Source organism: Coenobita brevimanus, chromosome 87, assembly GCF_032717465.1.
Source record: "Coenobita brevimanus isolate Jiangsu-jjx chromosome 87, ASM3271746v2, whole genome shotgun sequence".
Classification (NCBI taxonomy): domain Eukaryota; kingdom Metazoa; phylum Arthropoda; class Malacostraca; order Decapoda; family Coenobitidae; genus Coenobita; species Coenobita brevimanus.
The window spans coordinates 18548957-18565592 of record NC_137040.1 but is presented as its reverse complement, the minus strand read 5'-3'; the positions used below and the strand labels follow the sequence as shown (position 1 = coordinate 18565592).

Genomic DNA, 16636 nt, shown 5'->3' with positions numbered 1-16636 from the left:
AAACACGCTAGCCTGGTCACTATGGAAGCCACGAGGCGAATCGTGATCAAACATGCAGCATACTGTACGTTAGAATTATACAAAGGATGATGAAATCATAGGCTATGTAACACCTCCCCACAAAAAAAAAGAAATTTACAAAGGAAATTTCTTATTACTCTAAAACAATCTGTCTAAAGTCTAGATAAGCAATCTGCAATAACATTTTCTTTCCCCTTGACATGTTGTATGTCTAATGAATACTCCTGAAGAAGTAGACTCCATCTTGTCAATCTCTGATCTTTATCTTTAAACTTATTAAGGAATTTCAGTGGGTTATGATCGGTATAAATGACTATGGGGTCAAAACCAGAACACAAATAAAATGAAAAATGCTGTAAACCCAAAATCAAGGCCAAAAGCTCTTTCTCAATAGTTGAGTACTTTTTTTTGAGGTGGAGTGAACTTCTTACTGTAATAAGATACAGGGTGTTCAATACCCTGATCATCCTCTTGCAGCAAAACAGCCCCAGCTCCTGTATCACTTGCGTCAACAGCCATCTTAAAAGGCTTAGCAAAATTTGGAGTAGCGAGTACTGGCTTATTTAATAGGATAGCTTTAAGTTTGCTGAAAGAGGATTCACAGTTATCGGTCCAGACAAATTCAACTCCCTTTTTCAGTAGGTCTGTACGTGATGATACAAGAATTGAAAAGTTAACAAATCTCCTGTAATAACCTACCATTCCCAAAAATCTTTGTAGCTCTTTCCTACTTTTAGGTCTGGGAAGATCACTTATAACCTGAACCTTAGCTGCTGCTGGTGCAACATGTCCATCACCAATTACATACCCAAGGTACTGAACTTTAGCTTGACCAAACTCACACTTTGATAAATTAGCTACAAGATTAGCATGAACCAAACGCTCAAGAAATTTACTGACATGGCATAGGTGATCTTTCCAGTTGTCACTGAAGATTAATACATCATCAATATAAACAACACACCCTGCCAAACCCTCTGTTACAACATTCATGAGCTTCTGAAATGTGGCTGGTGCATTCTTCATACCATATAGCATTACAGAACATGCAAAAGTCTTTCCTAGTGTTACAAAACATGAGATCTCGCTAGCACGTTCAGTCATAGGTACTTGCCAGTATCCCTTTAACAAATCAAACTTACTTATGTACCTAGCCTTTCCGATCTTGTCTATGCAATCTTCCACGCGAGGGAGAGGGTAAGTGTCTGTTTTGGTTATCTGATTAACACGTCTGTAGTCGATGCAAAGCCGCTGTGACCCACCTGGCTTAGGGACTAGAGTGACAGGAGAACTCCACTCGCTCTGACAGGGCTCAATGATCTTGTGGTCCAACGGTAGCCAAGCTCCTTCTGAATGAGAGGAACTTTCACTGGGTTCACACGGTAAGGAGGCAGTTTAATTGGCTTTGCGTCTCCAACATCGACATCATGCATCAACACAGTGGTTCTTCCTGGAGTGGGACGGAACACTTGCGGGTACTCCTGCAGTAATGCCGAAAACTCCTGCCTTTCCTCGGGAGGTAGATGAGAAAGCTTAGTCTGGAGATCATTCATGATATCAGGATTCTTCCCCAAACTATCACTCAGGCTCATGCTGCATGGGAGAACTTCACTTGCAGACTCGGGTGGAACAGCTACAGTGCAGACTGGGTTATTTTCGTCCCGCCTGTGATATAACTTCAGCATGTTGATGTGACAAAGTTGCTTGTTCTTTCTACGATCTGGTGTGGCGATGACATAGTTGACATCACTGAGTTTCTTCTCCACGAAATAAGGACCACTAAACTTGGCTTGAAGAGGTTGCCCATGCACTGGTAGCAGAATCAAAACCTGATCTCCTGGCTGAAAGTGGCGTAACCTGGACTTCTTATCATACCAAGTCTTCATCTTCTCCTGAGCAGCTCCTAAATTCTCTCTTGCCAGCTGTAAAGCAGTGGACAGCCGTTCTTTGAACTTCATCACATACTCCAGCAGGTTGACGTCATCTTCCTCCGACAGCCAGCATTCCTTGAGTAGCTTAAGGGGTCCTCTTACTTCATGGCCAAACAGTAGTTCAAAGGGTGAGAAGCCCAGTGATTCATTTGGAGATTCTCTTGCGGCAAATACAACGAATGGAAGACCTTTATCCCAGTCTTTCTGATGTTTCAAACAGTATTTCCTGAGCATCGATTTGAGTGTTTGATGATATCTCTCCAACGCTCCTTGGGTCTGGGGATGGTAAGCTGAAGACGTGATCTGGGAGATGCACAACTCTTTCAGAGACTGCTTGAAAACATTTGACATGAAATTACTTCCCCGGTCTGACTGTACCTCCTTGGGCAGACCAAACTATGTGAAGAACCCTAGCATTTCCTTAACCACGTTCATTGCTGAGATATGTCTAAGTGGAATGGCTTCAGGAGAACGAGTAGCCATGTCAATCAGGGTCAACACATAAGAAAATCCTGAAGAAGTCTTAGGAAGAGGGCCCACAATATCCACCAACACACGGGTGAAAGGCGCCTCAAAAGGAGGAATGGGAACTAGAGGTGCAACCTTTTCGGTCTGATTACACTTCCCCACAACTTGACAGGTGTGACAAGACTTACAATACCAGGAAACATCTCTGAAGATACCTGGCCAGTAGAAGTGTCCTGCCAAACTGGAATCATGAGCCACTCGAATGATATCCTGCCTACAAACACGAGGGATGACAACTTGATGTAAAACCTCCCATTCACAGTCGGCTGATGATGTTGGGGGTCTCCACTTCCTCATAAGTACTCCTGACTTTATATAATAACAAGTAGAAGCACCAGCTGACTCTTCCTCACTGCAAGCAGAGTTAGCTAGACCTTTCAACTCAGGGTCAGCAACCTGCAACTCAACCAACTCTTGACGAGACAAATTATCAACACTACGGGGTACTGCCTCATCTGGTGAGTGGTCCAAATTAGCAAGAAAAGTGTCAGCTAGGATAACATCATCACCATCATTATCCTCTAAGTCACCAGTAACTTTAGACTTAGCCCTAGTGACAGCACATGCAGAGAACACATCAGGGATATCACAATCCTGGGTCGCAGTCACTGGTTCACTAGACAACTGAGGAGCTGGACACACTTGACTTCCACCAATATCATTTCCAAGTAAGAAAGTTACACCTGACATTGGGAGTGTCTCAACCAACCCAACCATAACGGAACCATTAACAAAACCAGACTCTAAATTCACTCTGCACAGAGGGACAGAGAAGTAATTATTCCCTACACCTTGTAAGATTACAGTTTCATCAGAGGAATTAACATTAGAGCCTAGAACACTGGTCAGCATAAGGGATTGGCAAGCACCTGTATCACGATATATTTTAACTGATTTCCTGTTATTACTGTCCAGAGGACTGACAAAACCAACAGACAGGAAATTAGCACATGAACTCTTGAGAGTGTCACCCACGTTACTGCTCAAAAGAGGAGCTTCATCATGAGAATTTAATTTACCCCTCAAAGCAGGTTCAGTTAACTCGGTTAAAGAATTCTGGGAGCTCTCAAGGGTGGACACTAGACCAATTGACTAAATATTTAAAGACTCCTTTTTGTTCACATCACGCTGTCTCCTGAAACATTTCTCCGTAGTATGACCAAGCTTACTACAATGAGTACATTTACTTTTCTGAAATCTAGAGGTGGAGCTGGTATTTACTTCCTGAGAAACATCATCTTTATTCTCTTTCATGTTACCTGTACTTTGAGTAGAGGCAATGTACTTAACCTCAGCTTTCCTTTTTTCTTTAGAATATCTCTTGTGAGTGAGAACATATTCATCAGCTAAAACTGCAGCATCAGACAAATTATCTATTCTTTTCTCATCAAGATATAGGCTTGCATCATTATTAATACACCTTTTGAAGTCTTCCAGCAAAATCATTTGCTTAAATTTACCAAAATCAGAATCCATATTCTTAGAATTTAACCACTGCTCTAACAGATCTTCTTTGATTTTTACATACTCAACATGAGATTGCTTATCTTGCTTATAAGTTGTCCTAAATTTTATAGGTTTCAGGAACAAGCTCATAGGCCTTAAGAATCAAGCTCTTAACTACATCATAATTATCAGATTGATCCTGAGGCAAAGATGCATAAGTTACTTGAGCTTTACCGGTGAGAACAGTTTGAAGGAGTACTGGCCAATACTTTTTGGGCCAATTAAAACCTGTAGCTACCCTCTCAAACAACTGAAAATACTTTGTTAAATCAGATTCATTAAAAGGAGGAACAAGTTTAACATTTTTAGCCACATCAAAATCATCAGAGCTAGATGATCCAGTTCCACCTTGTTTCATGCGATACTCATGGTCTGCCTGAATCCTAGCTAGTTCAATTTGTGCCTGAGCCTGTGCCTGAATACGAGCCTGAGACTCAGCCTCCTTAGCATTTGCCTGAAACTCAGCCTCCTTAGCACGGGCCTGAAACTCAGCCTCCTTAGCACGAGCCTCCTGCAGGGCTAGCTGTAACTTAGCTATTTCAATCTGCGTTTGCTCATCTGGAGGAGTTACATTAAACAAGTTTTCATTAATCATGTCAACAATTTGATCTTTAGAATGATGAGAGCGAACAGCAATTCCCAATTGTTGAGCAACAAGCTTAAGTTCATTCTTTGTTCTGTTTTCTACATCACACACTGTTTGCACATTTGACAAAAAATCTTTGGCTTCATCAAGAGTAGTAATAGTAGACATCATGAATAAATCACAGTCACAAAATATCAAGCAATATCCTTATGATAATATCCTGAATATCCTGATAAGAGGTCGCCAAATTTATGTTACGGAACAGAGAGCGATAATGAACACTTCAAGTGAGAACACCAGAATCACCACTGTCCCGCAAAGTTCCAGGTTCAAAACAAAAGAGTTAGGTAAAATTACAAGTTAAAGTTTAATGCCCAAACTAAGAACTAAACATTCAGGACTCATAAGGATAATGTAATGGCAAATACAGGTTAAATATATGGTTAACTGCAATAGCCTCTATTAACACGAAATTAGCAAGAGTAAATTTATCTAAGTCAGCCCTGATAAAATGAGGAAACAGGATAATGCTCAGTTAATGCAAGATATATTATTACAGATACAAAATATTATTAACAATGGCTGACATCAAAAACTCCAGACGAATCACAAAACCTCACCAGGCCTACGAATTAACACCTTATGCTATACAGTACAAGAAAAAAAATGTAATAACACTTATACTCAAATTACACAGCAGCCAGATGGTTGGAGACTTCCTGAGCACTCACAAAAATAATAACAACTGTACAGGGGAGGACAGAAATGTGAACAAAATGAGGAGTAGATCTAAGTGGTAATTAATGCAGAGACTGAGCTCATTATATAGAGGCCGGCAGAGCTTGATACAACTTGTAAGAAGGACGCGCAAATGAAGCCATAGGGGACAAAGAGTTGACACTCCTGCTCTGAACAACAGAAAGAACGACTTACACTACTATAAGGGAGGAGAAGGGGGGAGTAAGGTAGAACACGGAAGCTTGGTCACTATGGAAGCCACGAGGCGAATCGTGATCAAACATGCAGCATACTGTACGTTAGAATTATACAAAGGATGATGAAATCGTATGCTATGTAACAATATATATAAATATATATATATATATATATATATATATATATATATATATATATATATATATATATATATATAGATATACTGTATGTGTGTGTGTGTGTGTGTGTGTGTGTGTGTGTTTAATTATTAATCCTCTGTCATCACACTATAAACATCCGCCTGCAAAAATTTCCCCTGTTATTCTGGTAATAATTCATCTCGAACTTAGAATCTAGGGTAGTGTGTAATACGAGTAATTAAAAAAAAAAATCTATAGCTATTAACAGACTTTTCGTTTTCGTTTAGACAGAATGACGTGGGAAGTCCTAATTATAAGATCAGTCTTTGTAACTATCATTCCTATCGAACATTACAAAACGAAGGCAAAGAAGCATACCTTGGGCAGCAAACATGTATTATATATGTAGTAATGTAGACAGACTCAGAGAACAGTGTAATACCATACAAACAACATATCGCTTTTGCACTTCGAGAATACACCGGACGCATTATTACTGGCTATTGGTACTATGACGTGAGCAACTCTTCAAACCCTCCCACCTTCGGCCACCCTCCCTCCCACTCACAGTTACTAGACATGTGGGGTCTGGGTGCTGGTTCGTGACTGTTCCTCGACCACCAATGCTCCGAGCAGTGGATAATGTGGAACTTTCCCTGACTCTACGTGTAGGTAGACATTAAGATCAATGAATATACAAGAGTATTGGTAAGGGAGAACGGTAATGATGTGGGAAAAGATCGATACTGAATAGGGACAGCGTAGTTTGCAGTTGCCGTTCGTCACAGGACGCGTCGTCGAGCGATGGATAGACAGACAGAAAAACAGATAGATAGATGGAGAGACAGATAGAACAACAGACAGATAGATGGACAGACATATAAAAACAGGTAGACAAAAAAAAAAAAATACAGAAATAAAGTGCAGGAAATTGTAAGGGAGAGTTATGTCGACACTGGGTACTGGTAGAAATGTATTAAATTTCTGATGTCGAGCTCACCCCTCACAGGATGCAGCGGCCAGGAAATAAATAACAGATAAATAGAAAAGAGACGAAATCAATGCCACTTTCTACGTTCAGAGTACAATTTTGAAAACAGACACTTTTTATCGTCTGGCGGACATATACTTTACTTATTTATTGGGCGAAAGGCTGCAAGGAAAAGTGAATGTGCGTTGCCAGCAAATGTAACACTACAATGGAACAATCAGTGTTTACAGTAAGTGGACAGAAACACAACAGAAAATGCGAAAACAGGAAATATTTTTCATCGGCGTAAGTAGGTAAATTAATAAAACTATAATAAAGACCGCATGGTAGTAACACTGATCAACTACTGCATTAACTCTCATAATTTCTTAATCTAGTGTGTAAAGAAAAATGGGTTATGATAAATCACCTTGTGGAGAAAAAATGGTTCGTGATAATTATTTTTCCTTGAAAAAATACAATATTAATTATGAACACTATACTCATTGTCCTGGGAATGGTGTCTGCTATTTATAGTATGCTCTATCTTCTTAACTGTGAATCCTACCTCATCATATCTGAAATGGAAAGTAGGGATGGAATGATGGTAGTAATGGTAGTGGCCAGACCAAGCATAAGACAGAAAAATGCGTCATCGGCATGAAATGTTAATACCTTCAATATGTTAACCCCTTAGCGCGGTCTTGTTACTTCATTCCTGATACGACCAGAAATTTACTCACGTCAGGGATACCATACGACAGTATTTTCCAGGACACATCCTCCTTTTGAGGTCTTGTATCTCCATCCGAGAGGAATTTCTAAGTATTTAAAACTGTCCCGGACGTTCCCGGTTTTTCAATGTGAAACTGGAAACATTGTAAAACAGAACTGGGAATAAGATATTTAATCCTGAAAGCAAGATTGAGGCTTGCATGCTAGCTCAATTCTGGAATGTTATAACTCACTATGTGGATCACTTTTCGTCCTGAACTGGTACCATAGCCTTCTTCCAAGGTTCCACTTCAGTTTTATTTGAAGAAAAATTCAGTGACTGATTTCGCAACACTTTCAGATACTTAACAAAGACGGTATGTAATGCACAGCACATAACACATTAGCGCATTTGAAATAAGTTAATACTACTGTATTGCTTTAAACCCCTTCCTCCCACTCCATAGTATAGCCTCTTCTTTTTTGAATGTTCAGATATGGTAACCCCAGGGTAGACGTGGTTTCTTCATCTCAAAGGAGAAAGACCGTCGCTGTGTAGTGCAGAAGTGCATATTTAGTATGCCCAACTTATTAACCACTTCACTCCAATGGCTTTTTGTTATTGTTACTGCCAGACAATTTGTTCAACTTAAAAGAGAAGTGTTTTTTTTTTTTTTTTTAAATAACAGAACAGAGGAAGGAAAAACGAATCCATAAAAAACAATCCATATACCAGATTACTGGCATCTTTCAGTCATTAAAAAATCTATAACAGTTGGACTTTAACAGCTGTAGGTTGAAGTTTGGGGGGAAACAACTCCGAGGAAGCAAGTTCCAGAGAGATGCAGTTCGGGTAATAAAACAATTCTGATAGGCACAAGTTCTATAGTATGGCTCTGTAACATTGCAGTCATGAGCGCCACCAGATGCCCATGCAGCACGAGGGAAGACTATGGAGAGGTGGCACATGGACGCAACTTCGTCTGAGCATTTGTTGTAAAAGTATCTGTAAAATAATGCAAGAGAGACAACATTCCTTCATACTTGTAGGGGAGGTAGTTTATTTGTAATAGCAGGGTTAATAATAATTCCAACAGCTTTGTTCTGAATTTTGCCTAGTTGGTTTTGTGCAACCTCTCCACATCCTTTACACAAGGGTGAGCAATATTCTAGCTGAGCGTGCACATGACTCTTATAAATTATAGCTAACTGCTCGTCAGTGAAGAAGTTACGGACTCTGTACAACAATACAGGTTTCTTTGAGGTGGTTTTAGTAAGTGATCTGATATGAGAGGTCCAGCTGAGGGCATTGTTGAGTGAAACACCGAGAATTTCAATACTTTTAGAGATGGGGATATTAGAAGCATTGAAAGTAATATAGGAATCTTGCAATATCTGTCTATTAGTAAATTGTATATACTGTTCTAGTATGTGGTTTTACCAGCATTAAACAAGACAAGGTTATTTTGTCCCCATTCACTGATCTCTGATAAATCTTGATTTATGGAGATGGTTGCACTGAGCTGAGAAATAGAGTTATTAAACTTTGTGAATGGGTGTTTGAGTTTGAATGAACTGTGAAGTGTTGAGTCGTCTGCATATGAATGGATGGGATTGTAAGTGAGAGATAAGAGATCATTAATATTAACTAGGAATAGGGCTGGTGCCAGAACTGATCCTTGTGGCACGTTGGCATTAACTGAGTGGAAGTTGGAATGTACATCATCTACTTTTACTTTTATTTTTCTGTCGCTAAGATATGAAGAAAGCAGAGGAACAAAAGACGTTAGTCCATAGCAAGGGAGTTTGGACAGCAGGGAATGGTGCCACATTCTGTCTAAAGCTTTAGAAATATCAAGGCTTACTGCATGAGTTTCTCCATGTTGGTAAATTGATTAATGAATGGTATGAATCAGGAGATTGAGTATATCAATGGCTTATCATTCGTGGTGAAAACCATAATCTCTGTCACTACTTAAGTTGTTGGATTCAAGGTGTTTAACACTTTGCCAAGAGGAGACGTAATAACTATTGGTCTGTAATCAGAGGGGTCAGAGGACTTTCTTTCTTTGGAGTTGGGTGGATATTGCCTTCTTTCCATAAATTAGGGAATGAAGAAGTTCGTATGCATAGTCTCAATAATCTAGATAGACTGAGGTAAGTTCTGGGGAGTGTTTTTTTCAAAATAATTTGAGGATTTCCATCTGGGCCTGGAGCTTTGTTGGTATATTGTCTAGGATGGATTTTACGTATCTAGTCCATGTTTAAAATGGAACAGTCTCGGGAGAGTCAAGTTCTAGTAAACGGACGTTCTGGCTGACATCTTTTATGGTAGAATTTCCGGCAAATGTACTGGCAGGGATATTAGCTTTACCATGCGGGTGATATGTTATGTTACCATCTGAAGATTTCAGTGGGAGAATGGGTGATGACTTCTTAAAGTTATTATTGAAAGAACTGAGAGTTGACCAGAGTATTCTATTGTCATTAGGATTGTTATGTAGTTTTGATGCTTGGTTTTGAAGAAAGTTTGATTTAACGAGATTTGGCATGGTTTCTAGCAATATTAAATTGACAGAGTGATTCAGATGTTATTGATTTTAAGTAAGAGTTATATGGAAATGATTTTTGGGCCGTTGCTCTGGCACAATTGCTATCGAACCATTTTGGAGAGTTCGATCTGCTAGTGAACTGTTGACTTGGTATGAAGAAATCCATACCATCTGGTATTACATCATTAATGTGGGACTGAGTAGAACTGATATCACTAGAGAAGAAAGACTGCCATGGAATGTCAGCAAGATAATTTCCAAATCCATCCCAGTTTGCCAAAGTGCCATCAGGTCACCCTGACAGGTATAGAACGGGGAGGTTTAGGGAAGCCAACTAATGAGGCTTTGATGAGATTGTGGTCTGGATATTTGTCAGAAATAGTTCCAAGAGATGGGCAGTATGGTCAATATTATTTGGTATTCTGGCTGGATGCTTTACGAACTGCATGAGATTAAACGATTTTGCAAACAGCTCGCACTCTAGACCAGTATCGTCACTCCTGGCAGAGTGCAATAACCATTGTACATTTTGTACGTTAAATTCTTCCAAAATGGTAATCTCGGTGCCAAGGGTATAAGGTTAAGGTTACTCAATTGTGTGGATATGGAATCAAATACACTGGGTTCTGAAGAACCATTGGGGGAATGATAGATTACACAGTTATATTTGGTAATATTTAGATAATTTAGTTTATACAGTGTGTAATCAAAATTAGTTGAAGTAAAGTTTAAAACAGTGTCGACTGCAAATTCAGATATGACATACAGTAATAGCAGGTGCCACCCTTGTTACGGAAGTTTGTGAAAAAATGGTAACCAGGAAAACAAAGTGGGAAAATTTCGGTACAGGGAGAGATTTGGGGATCCGTGAGGAACAGGGATAGAGGAAAAAAAATAAGTGAATTAAAATTGGTATTGAGACCACGGATATTGGTGAAGAATAAAGCCGCACCTGCACTTCACTGACGAACATGGACGGAATTTGCAACAGTCGCAGCCGGCACAATCACTTGATAGCGACAGGGCGGACCCTGCGCAGCCAGCCCTACCCTGCCGGTGGTGTTGTAAAAATAATGATTAATGGAGAACATATTTAATCCCTTCAGTTCGTAAAATGAATCCCTACGATTAACGCAATCGTATGGTGGTAGCAAGAAAAACCGGACTATAAAAACCACGCAATCGTCATAAAGAGAAATGTTGCCTGATTTTGTAATTAAGATAAGTGAAATGGTACATTACAAAATTAATAAGACCTACGTGTTCAACCCCCTCACGAGATGACGTTTTTTTTTTTTTTTTTCTCACAGCTGCCAGACTATTTTAGATATCGGGAAGAGGCAAGTGATTGCAATGGGCTTAATGGAGACTGTAATGCCTTGAGTGTAACATGTCTCTCTAAACCTAAACAAATTTTTCTGGAGGTACCAAGAACAAAGTACGAAAAACACGTCGTTGCATTAAAGCAGTTCATCGCATAAATCAATGAAATGGTGTACCTATGCATATGAGCTACGCAATTACACAGTAAAATCAATATTGGTGAGAAAAATAAAATATACCGTACTGAAGAGATTAAATTTATGAGCAGAGTTTTGAACTGTCCAAATAATCATAAAAGATAGGCATGTGTGTGGGGGGGGGGGAGGAGGATGAGTAAATTGGGAGTGTGTCGTCCTGTCTCGGCTAACCCCCTTTCTTCGGGGAAAGCAGAGTTAATGAACTGTCCAAATAATCATACAAGGTAGGTATTTATTTGAACATGGATAACTGCTCAGGTAGATCTGACAGTACGACGCTAGTGATGGTCCAATGAGAGTTACAGATGCTGACAGATATCATATTTTGCATACAAACCTCTTTCAGTACGCTAGTTGATTGTCTCTCATACTCATATCTGCATAACTGAAGCATAATAATGATTCACCAAACCTCCTTGAGCTTGGCAAATAGAATATGTGGTTAATTTAATTGTAGGTCTGTTATGAAAAGTCTAATATTATTTCAACCACTTCAATCCGACCTTTTTTTTTTTTTTTTTTTTTTTCAATTTAAGCAACATCCTACATCTTATTCTTTCAACGATTTTATTCAAATGTGGCAGAGAAGGGGTTAAGGAAGGCCCTACCCGTCCAGTTCAAAAAATCTCTTCAGAGGTAAATAAAACTGTTTTGAGATAGCAGCAATAACAAAAAGTCGCCGAACTGAAGGGGTCTCATCACTTCAACACGCAGTCGTCTGTTACCGTATGTCTTATTGTTTTCTACCTAAAGACGATTTTAATCACTTTACTCCGGTAACGTAACAACAGTACCAAAATACTGATGACCCAATCATCAAGGCCAGCCATCTCCTCGTAATCATATAAGCAAGTCTCACTGGACACATGACAAGTGTTTAACACTTTTATTTTAGCTGAAGGAGTGAATGGCAAATGTGTATGAAACGCATCGATGAAGATGTACTGTATAGATGGTTTTACCTTTAAATGTCAGAGATAATATGAAATCTGAGTTCTGCACAAGATCTAGTGTTGCTATGCATCTACATTCATTATTGCAGATGGAATTACATTTTATCCTTCAGCCATCTACAGTATACTATGAGAGAGAGAGAGAGAGAGAGAGACCTCCGTCGCCTATTGGCGATGTTGTGATGTCACAGGCGTGAATTATGTGTAATTATTTTTTTTCAAGATATATGTTAACTCTTACTTCAACACTGCATACAATTTTTCATTACTGGACAAACCTGCTAGGTCTTCAAATTATATAACTGCCCGTGAAAAAAAAAAAAATCGTGACATCCTCAGTCTTTTTGCTTAACTTTTTTATTTTAATGTGCGGATGCCAGATGCGGTTTTTTGTACAATTTTGCGTCCTTCATATATCGTTCTAAAGTAACTTTAAAATGTATTTTTTCACAGTACTTACCGATTAAATGTAAATTTTATGGACGAGTTTAATTCCGTATCTGAGCTTTAAGATGGAACCAGGATTTCTGAGGACTGAATAATGCGTGAAAGTTTGTGTAGCCACACTTCCTTGTGCGTGCTGTTTGATAGTTGTCCTATTTTGTCATTTTTTCTCCCTGAATCCTATCATTTTTCGTGAAAATGTGTTGCCGCACGAGGAGCGTAGAAGCCCGGGGCTAGGCAAGTTGGTCCTGACATTTAAGATGAGAGTGACCAGCCTCACTCATCCCTGAGTGGCATTACGTGAGCAATAAACCCTAACCACCCCTTGGATATAAACCTTCACCGACTCAATCCGATTGGAGCGCCTTAATAACCCGCTAAACCACTAGGCGCCATAATTTGGTTATATGGTTACCAACCAGCGTAGTAAATGGTTTCCTGGTGTACAGGAAACCATTTGGCTTGTCACCCAGTATAGAGTCACCCACAGGCAGAAGGGCGAGGAAAGAATGAAGGAAAGACAGAAAAGTATGGAAGGAAAGAAGGATGGAGGAGAGGAAAGGGTAGACACCCGACAACAGCACTACATCGAGTGAGTGGATGGTGAGCCTGTGGAGTCACATGGAGAGACAGGCTGACGAATGAGGATATAAAGGAGCGTTGTGGTGTTGATGTGGATGTGATAGGAAGCGTTATGAGGTGGTTTGGCCATGTGGAGAGGATGGAGGGTGAAAGACTGACGAAGAGAGTGTATGTGAGTGAGGTGGAGGGGGAAAGAGGGAGGGGGAGGCCGAGGATGAGATGGAGGGATGGGGTGGAGAGGTATATGAGAGAGGGGGGTGTGACCTGGGAGCAGGGGAGTGAAATGGCGGGGGACAGGGCGACTTGGAGGCGATTTGTTTGTGGCCACCCCAAACGGGATTGAGGCGTCTGGCAATAGATAGATAGATTATTATTATTATTATTATTATTATTATTATTATTATATTTTCAGCAACTAGTACTACTACAACCAGTACTGCTACTACTACTAGTACTACTACTGCTACTACTACTACTACTAGTATTAGCAGCCGCATGCCATTTGCTTCAACAGGGAGGTGAGGAGGGCAGTAGCAGTATGGAAACCATGGGCCCTATCTTACAGCAACTAGTGACCCTTCTGACTTCAGCAGAGCATGTCAACACCCCGCCCCCGCCACCATCTACCTCACGCCCACCCACCTCCAAGGGGCGCGAGGACGGGAGCGCAGGTCGCAGTGAGGGGGGGCGGCGTGAGGGGAGTGGCGGTCAGGTCATGTATAACCCTGGGGATCTGGGTCTACTTCCACGGCCTCCCCGTAAGGCTAAGCCCACACTCACTAAACAAAACTGAACTCACAATAACTACAGTACTTCAGTCCAAGGGCATTTTTAAAACTGTACTCCGCCTAGCTTGATTATTTTCATAAGCTTACGAATTCCCCTCCGTAGTGAGCCTGTTAATGAAGGCTAAATTTAATTATTGTAGTTTGAGAAACTCGTCCGGAGGTAACAAAGGTGAAATATATGAAAATTCACAGTAGTCAAGAGGTTCCTCCTTTTATTTACTGCCAAAAACTACTGAACGTCTTGGAGCTTGACATCAACTGGAAGGAAGGGTACAGAGGAAAAACTATTCTCTAAGGAAATAAAAAAATTGGAGAAGCATCAGGTGTCGACACTGAATGCAACATGCGTGGAGTGGGGGATAGGAGATAATCACAAGCACATACGACTCGTGATTGTCAATTAGAGCACTGAAACTTTCCCACAAAGTACGACTTGCAACCATCGATTTACAGTTCAGGGTCAATATTTTCAAGTTCTAGGTAACGAACGGACTGAAGTATATTGTAAAACACCAGCCATGTCCAGACATCCTGTGGGCGACCCGAGAATTGAACTGGATCTTTCATTACCGACAACTGTTTATTATGGTGAAAGGAGTCATGCTCTTCATCTATTCACATATTATTAAAGCATTGGATATTCTCTCTCTCTCTCTCTCTCTCTCTCTCTCTCTGTACAAACCAACGTCGGAATAATCTCACAAAGAACCAATGTACTGATACTAGGAGAAGTATTTTACTTATATATATATATATATATATATATATATATATATATATATATATATATATATATATATATATATATATATATTAATGAGATGTTGAGGCAGTCAATGTAAGTAATTGAAGGTCCATCCTCAAGGACTTAATCGCCTATGTTAATTTGCCATTTAGTTCATAGTTTTGTTGACAGAAATCTGTTGTCGGTGTAATTGCTGTTGTTGATGTTAAAATAAAAATACTTGTTTTTAGTCATGCACAACTTTACAAAAGAACTGTTGCACTTTATAAGTTAGAGTTTATTGGAACTAAACAATGCTTCTCCATATGTTTATTCTAGTACCGTAATTGGGAGTAACTGAAAATTTCCAGTGATTTCATATCATTTATAATAACAGAGACAAAATATAATTCAGGTTATTGCAATAAGACATAATCCATGACTTTGCAACTCATCGCCCGATGTTCCAGTGACAGTAATGATGCGTTCCTTGTTAGATGTACAGTAACGAAAATAAAGGCCCCCTATAATAGTACTACTAATAGCATAAATGTTATTACCTATGCACTACCATTTGTACTAAAAGAACAAACTGATCAGTAATACTAAGAATTCAGTCATTATACTTTTATCAAAAGTACACTGTTCTTAGTAATACCGCTACATCACAACACCATCAAACCACAGCATAGTAGCAACAACACCATCACAACAAATCCACATCAGCTTTGCATGACTAACATCACACACAACACCACACCCCACATGGTTCCGTGGCAACTTGGCAACAGGACAGCTGGACGAAAGGACAATAGGATGCCCACCAATTAGGCGACATCCGAGTGGTTGACAATATTGCTGGTCGGCCATTCGTCGACACCAAGGTGACTAGAGCCCATTTGCCATCAAACATTAATAAATAATCCTACCAGTCGCCCATTGCCATCGAGACACTGTTGTAGCAGTCTTTGTGCACCAACCAGTCTGAACCTTAACTGGATGTATCCTCATTAAGATGCAAAGATGAATTTGTTCTGGTAAGACATATTAACAGAAATAACAGGACAACATTGAATAACGTCTATTGAAAGTGTGAGCAAAGAAAATCATATAATGACAGAGTCATGTCAATAGGTAGTAATGATAAAATGGAAGCGCGAATATCCAAGGAGCATACGCATGCAAAGAGCTGCAGTGCTGAGGGTAAAAACAAACTTCACGCAAAGAGTCGAGAAGCGGTTGACGGTACATCCAGCTACATCCATCCGCGAGGAACTTCAGGGCATATCTGGCACCGCAACAGCAGCTCTACCCAAGCGTCATTCCTTTTGCCAACTGGTAAGCTGGAGAAGGGTCTCAGTGAGGCCAAGTAACCTTCAGTGCATAACAGACTTACAGGGGGTTCCACTTAAAGTACTAAATCTGGTAATCATTTTCTTTTGCACAACAGTATCATAAATGATGAATGAGGGAGAGAACTGAAGCAAGATAACTGAATTTGCCAAGTGGGGGAATCTACATGTTTTCCTCAAATATGTGGTACTCTTGTGTTGTTAGAACTTTCCATTCATTTCTTACTAATTTTTGACAGAGAATGGAAAAGTAGCTTAATTCGTACTTCATCTTATGTACAGCCAACAATAAAAGTATCGCACACCCGGAGTACAGTGGGGGTGACAATGGGCGAGCTTTGTAGGACACACATGAATCTATTAACCTAGCGCCTTAAAAAACACACACA

At 39.9% G+C, this 16636-nt stretch overlaps 1 protein-coding gene across 1 annotated transcript in view; it reads left to right on the top strand.

Moving 5' to 3' along the window:
- Nucleotides 1–14176, top strand: part of LOC145411018 (cilia- and flagella-associated protein 157-like) — a 354153-nt gene extending 339977 nt beyond the window's left edge. Inside the window, exon 8 of the mRNA XM_080281082.1 lies at nucleotides 13910–14176. Coding sequence (XP_080137208.1) covers nucleotides 13910–14176 — 267 coding nt within the window. The remainder of the gene's footprint in view (nucleotides 1–13909) is intronic.
- The last annotated feature ends 2460 nt before the right edge of the window (nucleotides 14177–16636 follow it).